Source organism: Saccostrea echinata, unplaced genomic scaffold, assembly GCF_033153115.1.
Source record: "Saccostrea echinata isolate AGI-Se365-2 ecotype Australia unplaced genomic scaffold, CSIRO_AGI_Sech_v1 ptg000023l, whole genome shotgun sequence".
NCBI classification, from domain to species: domain Eukaryota; kingdom Metazoa; phylum Mollusca; class Bivalvia; order Ostreida; family Ostreidae; genus Saccostrea; species Saccostrea echinata.
In genome coordinates this window covers 13,208,379-13,217,500 of record NW_026889772.1, presented here as the reverse complement: position 1 = coordinate 13,217,500, position 9,122 = coordinate 13,208,379, and the positions used below count along the sequence as shown (strand labels likewise).

General features: G+C 33.1%; 2 protein-coding genes across 3 annotated transcripts in view; one reads left to right on the top strand and one right to left on the bottom strand.

Annotated features, from left to right (window-relative positions):
• LOC133191222 (oxidoreductase HTATIP2-like) overlaps positions 1-3,322 on the bottom strand; it is a 7,628-nt gene extending 4,306 nt beyond the window's left edge. Inside the window, exons 1-4 of the mRNA XM_061326969.1 lie at positions 3,157-3,322; positions 1,919-2,108; positions 1,422-1,529; positions 227-364 (exon numbers count right to left, since the gene is read on the bottom strand). Of these exons, the coding sequence (XP_061182953.1) occupies positions 227-364; positions 1,422-1,529; positions 1,919-2,108; positions 3,157-3,299 (579 nt within the window). The 5' untranslated portion in view covers positions 3,300-3,322. The remainder of the gene's footprint in view (positions 1-226; positions 365-1,421; positions 1,530-1,918; positions 2,109-3,156) is intronic.
• Positions 3,323-3,789: 467 nt separating this feature from the next.
• LOC133191227 (RNA-binding protein 1-like) lies at positions 3,790-7,735 on the top strand. Of its 2 annotated transcripts, XM_061326976.1 has the most exons (5): positions 3,790-4,033; positions 4,150-4,278; positions 6,354-6,419; positions 7,079-7,140; positions 7,406-7,735. In XM_061326976.1, the coding sequence occupies exons 1-4, from the start codon at positions 3,822-3,824 to the stop codon at positions 7,122-7,124; spliced, it is 453 nt and encodes a 150-aa protein (XP_061182960.1). In that variant the 5' UTR covers positions 3,790-3,821; the 3' UTR covers positions 7,125-7,140; positions 7,406-7,735. The 2 variants fall into 2 exon arrangements, with proteins under 2 accessions (XP_061182960.1, XP_061182962.1); XM_061326978.1 differs by lacking the exons at positions 6,354-6,419; positions 7,079-7,140; positions 7,406-7,735 and adding an exon at positions 5,108-5,478.
• The last annotated feature ends 1,387 nt before the right edge of the window (positions 7,736-9,122 follow it).

The window sequence follows — 9,122 nt, the reverse complement described above, 5'->3', positions numbered from 1 at the left end:
AAAGTCTATGTACTCTTTACCCTGTTCACATTATGAAAAAAATAAGACAAATAGGTGTGAACAGCGCTATCCTACAAATACCTCGCTTACCAGACGAATAACATTTTCTATACAATGCAAAAAAGGCATTTCAAATTGTTGGTGACCTCAAGTCAGTGATTATCAGAGACAGCTGAATTTCCTACTTCTTTACCTGATTTGATTTTATATATTGTTAGAAATTTACCTTTATTCTTGGATAAAGAAAGGAACTGTTTTTATCAGTGCCCTGGGAGGATGAATGTATGAAATGTTTACATCCGCTAGCTTTGGCAATCTCTGCAGTCTTCAGCACATAGTCATTATCAACTTTTACAAAGCCTTCCTGATAAAAATTAACATAAATGATTAAAACAGAATTTAGAATTAATTAAGAAAAACAGAATAAAGTGGTCAGTCAGTACTGTGATTAGAACATGAATATACTGTAATACAAATGGTTGTCTACAAGTCATATCTTAAAGTACACAGGTAATCTCCGTGTGTTTTTATAACCATGAATTAAACTGCCTAAGAATTCCAACTTTTAGAAAGTTCAATAATTTACAAAAATTATAAAGAGAATAAATACATTTAATGGGGATTCCCCATAGAGTTAGTTTACAACAAACAGTCTTTGCATTTTGTGACATTTACTACTACCTCTATTTTATTGTTCACGTTAACTTGTACACAGAGCAGAAACATAGGTAATCAGAGATTACAGAGCTCACCTCAACAAATGTTGTCTTTAAGTAAGGCAAAGTCCCACATTAAACTAATAATCTAGTAGTGTACATCCCAAGATGCAATATTTATGCAATTTTGATCTGATATGGCTTGCAGTTACTTGGGAAAACTTCAAACTAGTCACTCATCCAGAAAATGTAATTCAAATCCAGCATCTGAAGCAAGTTTGAGAGTGTTCATCCCCTGATGCATCATCCATGCAAGTTTGGTTCAGATACGCCTTATAGTTTCTTTGTAATAGACCTGCACCCAAAACATTAACCTGGTCCATATCTGGAAAATGTATATCCAGCATCCAAAGCAAGCCTGGTAGTGTACATCCTTAGATGTATCATCCATGCAAATTTGGTCAACATAGGGCTTATAGTAACTTTAGAATGAACCTGCTCCAAAAACATTAACCTGGTCATTCCTAAGCTGAAATTGCAGCATCTGAAACCTTGACTGGTACATTGAAACACACAAGCATCTTCCTGATTAATGTAGGGCATAGAAGTACTTAACAAGTTAAAATGTCTTTATTGTCCAATTTTTTTCCCCACAAGCTATGATATAATTGTTTTTATTTTACTACTAAAATATATTTCTTTTAGAAAATCATAAGAGTTAAAGCAATATTTTTTATATAAACCTTAACAGTGAGTTATACTTACAACTCCACTTTTTCCTCTTGTCGTTCCCAGAGCATTAAAACCAACATCACACCCCTCAAAAGCATCCTTATAGTCATCCAGATTGTTAAAATCCACCACTCTCTCCTCCTATCACAGAAAATCTTAAATATCAAGAAGCATGAATATAAACTGTAAACTTACTAATTAACAGCAAACATACTTCACATATATATTGTATTAACAATGAACAACTTTTATCAAAAACACACTTAGTTTTATCAATAAATATACTTAATATCACAATATTTCCAAAGCAATCTTTTTTGAATTACTGGTATTCAAATTTATTAATTAAGTATGATTTCAGTTGTGTTAAATTTTTCATTTTCAATTTGATCATGACTAATCATTTCAAGTTCTGTCTGTTTCCATGTAACTAAATGCAATAAATATCAATCTATTAAATGGTTATTCACATATGTGAAAAAGAAACAACTGCAACACTTTTTCACAGTGTTATTTTCAAATTAGCTTACAAATTCTCCTCCCAATTTCTCAGTTATGTTTGTCTGTCTTCTGCCAATGAGGACCACCCTCTTGAATGGTTTTGACTGATTCAACTCCTTCACTATTTCCTTGCCAGTTTCTCCAGTGTACCCGACAACAAATGCAGAATGGTCCTCTTTTTTGAACTTCTCTAAGTTTTGTTCACGTTCAGTAGCCATGCTATAAGGAAAGAAAAATAAATATTTATTTAAAACTGTCTTATTTAACCCTATAACATATTTTCACATGAAAATTTGTAGCAAGCTATGGACAACTAATCAAATTATTTTAAGCTGCCTCAATATAAATTATTAATTTATCAATATACATTCAAATTCAGTCTCCATAATTTGATAAAGACATAAGGAACTCTCAGCCATGTTAATAAAATACATGTACATGTAGATAAAAATAGAGCTGCATGCATCTGCACTAGCTTGTTTATTTTGCTATCACCCAGAAAGAATTTGATAGTTAAACTGAGTCCAGAAAAAAATCATTTTAATAATAGCGAGCTCAAAGAACAACACTTGGGGGAAGAGAAAATTTGGACTTTACACATTGATCCAAATGAATTTTTTCTGAAATTACCTCAAGAGCCACAATGCAATGCGAATGCATCTCATTGCTAACTACATTCTCACGGAAACAACAATTCAAACTTCACAAAAAATAAATTCACCTTGATTTAATGGACATTGCATATAGCTAGTAGATTAAACTTTCTTTGTTAAAATTATGCACCTATTAAACTTCATTTATCGAAATGCAGCTAACCTTCAACATCAGTGACGTCACAGTCTATATGTTATAAATGTCTTGTGCGGCTTAATGAGGTGGATCTAATTTAAGAGTGAATATCCAGTAGTACACAACTGCACTTGCCACGAGGGTCGCACCGTCAACATAAAAGAAATTTTCTCTTTTTATAATAAACTTAAAAATATTTTGTTCATTATTTATTTTAATGTGGTAACTGGTTCTTGCCAATATTGACTGGACAGTCAGGATGACCCTTGATCTTATGCTAACTTGGAAAGGTTTTATTTTAGTTGTTAACTTTTTTAACAGCCTATGTATTATCTTAAGAATAAAAATAATGATTTAAAATGGCATGCTTCAAAAGGTAAGCTTTTATTATATACGATGTAATCTGAAATATTGCAACCACCAACTACATTGTTTATTAATGAGCTCATGGATAAATATATTTCCAATATAATGTTACCTGGAAATAAAATATGCGTCGTGTACAGCGGCTAAATCATATATGCTAATCAAACAGGCCCAAAATATGCCTAAAGTTGCAAACGCAATTGCAACACCAGTGAAACAGTCTCGACAATCTTTGTCGAACCCTAAAAATCTCATACCCCCTGCTGTTTACGTCACAGAAGTGTGCAGAATGCTTAAAAGCAGAACATATCCGAGATGTACTTTAGTATCCGGAATAATTCATTTCATTTTTTTTTTTAAATACATATAATTGGGGTACAATTTTAATCATTCAAATTGATTTATCAATAATTCATTGTAGGCCTAATTAATGCAAAATTCCAAGTTAGATTCATAGATTGGCTTGTGTGAGTGAAAATACGAAACTAAGCCTTCGATAATGTAAACTTGCTTAAAACGACGCAGGGAAGTAAAAAGGTAGGTCAAGAAATTATTATGCCTTATGATATTATACGAGTTTGCAAGTGTTTACAGCTGTGAAATCGCTATTTGATACCCTAAAAAATGCGCTATAATTTTAAAAGATGAATTCTTATCGTGAATAAAATAAATTTGGGCATCGTAAAATCCCTCCAAACTGTATCATGTAAAGCTTGCATAAAATTCCAAAATGGCGGAAACGTTTTCACCACATTCACTCGTTATAGATCAAACAAAATGGCCAATCGAATGAAAGAATGGAAACTAGACTGTAAAGTGTACATTGGTGATCTTGGTTATGGTGCAGCAAAACAAGAACTGGAAGACTTGTTTTCCAGGTACGGCCCCATTAGGAATGTGTGGGTAGCCAGAAACCCACCAGGTTTTGCCTTTGTAGAGTTTCAGGACCCAAGAGACGCTGAAGATGCAACAAAAGCTCTTGATGGCACGTAAGTAACATGGTGTAGCCATAAAGTGTAATTATAAAACAATGCATTGTGAAATGCTGCTTAAATCATATGTAAACAAAATTAATTAGATCTACTTAGGTTAAATTTATTTGCAGGAGGATAAATGGCAGGAGAGTTAGAGTAGAAATGTCATCAGGAAAATCTCGCTGGGGCTCTAGAGGACCACCCACACGTCGTGGAGGCGGTGGTGGGAGGAGCTACAGAGATGAAAGACGCAGATCAAGGTGATTGGGTCCTTCATAATTAAGTTTATAAATTGGCATTGAACATGCAATGGAATTTTAAAAAAAGGCATATTCTAATCATTAAAAAGAAAAGCACACAGTGACACTTGTTGTCAAAACTTACTATTTTTTAATTGTTTTCCAAATCTTTTAAACACTTAAAATGCTTTTTGTTTTTTGTATTAGGTTTGTAATTTATCAATAGTATTTGTTTGGAGTGCGTTTTAGAAAATCAATATGTGATGAAGAAACAAAATAGGTTCAACACTCGCTACAGCAAAAAGCTCAGGAATACCTGTCAGATGTCCTTGTGTTAGTGTATCAAACAGGAAGAAAATTTCTTTTTTTTTTTTTTGGTATATCTGCATATGTGTACAATGTGCCACCAGACTTTCAAAGAAGCTTTATGGTACTAAATTCCAAAAACCAGTGTTTTCATTCATATGGAATTTTTCTTGGGGGGGGGGGGGGTGTTATTTATTTTGTTGAGTTTCAGCAAAAGGTGATGATTAATTTTTTTTTAATAAAAGTTTTTATGTGTCTTTGTTGTCCCTTCATTTTATTGTGGTAGATAAAACCATCATTTATGACATTAAAATTTACTTCATTTTCATTAAAGATCAACTTGTGCCTATATTACAAACATTTCCTTTTTGATTTTTGTTCCACAATTATTTTTTTAAAATCAATTTGAAAATCAGTATTGAAATGAAAGCAAGGAAAAATAACTTTAAAAAGCAAATAATTAATAGGAAAATTTTGTAAAACTGCACATTAATTTCTTTCTGTCTTGCCATATTAACCTTGACTGATATGAACCCATTTACAGGCTAGCCCTTTATCCCCCCAGCCAGTCGGCGTCATCGTTTCTTTCCCCTGGTCAACGTCTGCCCTAATCAACATTGCTGATCAACTTGATCAACATCCCACTGTTCTATCAGCTGATATCAACCTGCAGCTGTTTTATCAGCACTACAACACAACGCCCATCAGCGTCAACAACAGTACTAAGACTTTAAACGGGGAACAATATCTTCTCACCTAGATCATCTAAAATTAAGTCATGTTCAGACATTTTCAACGTATTTTAGATCTTGGTTTTGGACACTGAAATTGGTGAAAATAGTGCAAAATTTTATTTGAGTGGATTTTGAATTCTGGTAAAAAATATCTAACAGTGTTAAAGAACCTAAAAAAAAAAAGAATAGAAACAAAATAAGCCTTAGATATTTATTTTAGAGTGCTGTCCCAAAATCTGAGTAATTTTTCAGTCAGATCCTTTAGAACTATAAGCATTTCAGATATACAAAGACATTTTACTAAAGAATCAAATTAACAGTTAAATTTTGTAGGAGCTTTGTTGAATTGTCTGAACAGCCCAAATTTTTTCACACCTTCAATTTTCCAACGCCTTTCTTCGATACATACACATCACGTTAGTTTCCCTATTCTCCGTGGGTCAGCATCAGCATTTCAACTTTATCACCTCTTATCGTCAGGACGGCAGCTTGACAATGGTACAGGGTTGTCAGTTATAGCCAGTTTGTACTGGTTTGCTTGTATGCTTCATACTAACCATGAGTTTCACAATATTTTCATTATTTTGAAAAATACACTGAACTCAGTATTGTATTCTGAAAATTGCAGTTATTTGCAAAGATTTCAAGGAAAGTTTCCAAAGTGCATGGGAGCGCTAGCTTTTAACAGTTAACTACCCTTTTGGAGAAAGGGAAATTTATATTAAACCCATGTTTTGTTTTTAATTGTTGTTTAGTGTTTTTATTTTAGTTTCATAGTTGAAGTATTATGTTTAGATTTTCTAGCTGTTTCTCCTTATAAAATCATTATAAAAGGAGCTAACTTTTCATTCAGATATAAATGTGATTTCAATCTTCCATAGACCTTTCATCTGAGTTGTTATTGTGCCATGTTGTATTTTTCCATGGAATTAAAATCTTTTGACCTAAGGTAACAAAAGGTTTATTTTTGGTTAGGTTGCTTTTTTTTCCCTGTCTTTTAACAGAGACTGTAGAGAAAATTTACAATATTTTAAGATTTCTTTTTTTAATTTCCAGATCTTTTTCACCAAGACGAAGAAGTCCCTCCCCGAGAAGACGAAGCAGGAGCAGAAGTCGCTCTAGGTATAGATTTAATTCATACAGAACAAATTTTTTTCATTAATTCCTCCTAGTATGGGTAAGTTTTGAAGGGGACAAATTTTACAACAATGACAGTTTTTGGGTTTGACAAACTGCTTGATCATAACCAACTTTGTGACAAGTTTGAGCCTATAAAATTTCTCCATCACAAAGTATATAGACTGGACAAGGGTTTTAAACTGGGTGTCCCAGTGACCTTGTCCAAATAACCTATATTCAGGGTTGTAATATACCACTAATTATAATCCACTTTTAGTAAAATATGAGCCAGTTCTCCATTTATAGAGCTAATCACTATGATCTTGAATTTGACCAAATTCTTTTGTACCAGGTCATGACACACCTCTGGTCATTAACTATCCACTTTAAACCTTATTGTTCAATTTCCATTTAGACTTGAGGTTTCGTAAAAACAGTCCCCTTCTCCCCCCCCCCCCCCCCCCCCCCCCCATGACAAAACAGTGTTCTGCTACATCCCCTCTCAACAAAAAAGTGTTCAATTAAATATTGACATTGACTTGCCAGTCAAAATAATGATACAACCCAATTCCTCATAACATACATGTATGTGCCCTTAAATTATAGATGTTAATTTTTTTTTCTGAATATTTCTTTGCAAGCACATTTTTGATATGTTATAGGTCACCATCTTACAGAAGGTCCAGGTCTCCTTATGACAGACGATAGGAACAACTTCAGACAAGTATGTCTCCTTTTTCTTGGGGGAGGGGGGGGTTATATTTTGAGAATATAAAACATGGGATTAAAAACTCTGAAGGTTGAGATGAATGTTTTACTTGGATATATTGTAATATTATGTAGGGTATTAGATATGCTCTATATTAGATATCTTGTAAATATTAGATTAAAATATTTGATATTTTTAAAAAAATAAATATCTTTTAAGAAAGTTTCTTAGTTAAAACCTCTTCTTTTTTGTTTTTTTAAATGTTTGTCGTAATTTTCAGAATACAATGGCCCAGCTGTGTGAACTGTTGAAACAAAGCAAGGGAAAAATGTTCAAGCTGAATGTAGATATATTTTAATTAACATTATTTCATTGGTGTGAAACACAAGATGTTTTATGTTTTTAAACATAATTTTCACCATAATTTTAACAATTAAGATTATTGTACCATGTGACAGAACTTGACATTGACAGTTGTCTTTGATATTCATGAGACATGGATAAATCAGCCCCCTTTTATTAATGAAAAGGTGTAGAGATGAAATGTGTATATATATTATATAGATGTTTTTATATCCCCTAATGTTGTTGAATAAAATAATTAAATATGTATGGATTGTAATTTTCAATATATTTATATCCACAGACAGAGATTCATTATTTCTTCCGATTAGGCTGTCATATCATTGGGTTTTCCATAAAGTAAACTGTAAAACTTTGAAATTACATGGAGTTGTACTGTGAAATTTGATTTGGATATACATTCACACATTATGTCATATTTTGTTGAAGTCAAAGTATCTTGTATGTTAAACGATGAAGAATACCTGTTACAGTGGAACATGCCATAAAATTTCTCGCATGGCAAGCCTGAGGAAAATGAGAGATAATTAAGTACTCCAAATGTACTTGGAATCCACATCTCACTGGAAGTAGTTTAAGATAGTTCATTAGTACCAAAAATGATCATAAGCCACAGCATATCAAGATGTTAAAGTGTGCCCTGAACATTGTAATTTTTAGCTCACCCGAGCCTTAAGTGAGCTTTTCTGATCGAAATTTGTCCATTGTCTGCCGTCTATAAACTTTTCAGATTTTCATCTTCTTCTCCAGAACCACTGGACCAATTTCAACCAAACTTGGCACAGATTATCCTTAGGAAGAGGGGATTTGAATTTTTTTTTCAGATGAAGGGCCACACGCTCTGCTAAGGGGAGATAATTATTAATTAATATTAAACAGTGAAAATTGGGTAGGGTCATTTAAAAAATCTCAAGAACCACAGAGCCAGAAAAGATGAAACTTAAGTAAAAGTTTTCTGAGGAAGTGTACCGGTAGATTCAAATTCGTTCAAATCATTACACCAGGGTTGGGACACAATATATATTTTTTTAATTTACGTAGGGAAAAAATTACTGATAAAGAACTGAAGGGCCATTACTTGAACGTTGTGGCCTATGGGCTTTTTGTTAGTACATGTACTGCTACAAATTTCTTCTACAGAATTGAAATAGTTCATATCTTCTACAAGCCTGTCTTATATAAAGATATTTGTGATTTCGTGGTATTACACTCCGTCCATCTGTCTGTAGATACCAGTTAATTTCCTGGACTTTATCAGGCCATTTTGTAGGACTGTAGAAGAGTTGGCATTCTAAATGAATATGATGTAAATTAATGAGCTGGAAACACCGTCATCAAAATCAGAATTATTTACCAAGGTTAACAGAAATTTTAAAAAGTAATGTTTTAAAGGGGAAAAAAACACGGATTTTCAACCAAAACGAGGCTTTGCCAGTGCATCTCCCCAAGTCAAGGGTTTCTGATCCACTCCACTCCACATGGTTCCTGATCCACTTCGCTCCACTTGGAGCGTAGTGGATCAGAAGCCCTTGACTTGGGAAGATGCTGAATATGCTGCAAAATTATTATTGGATGTCTGATCAAAATAAGAATATCGCTTCAAAAATATTAGATATGTACATACTTCTTTGCTA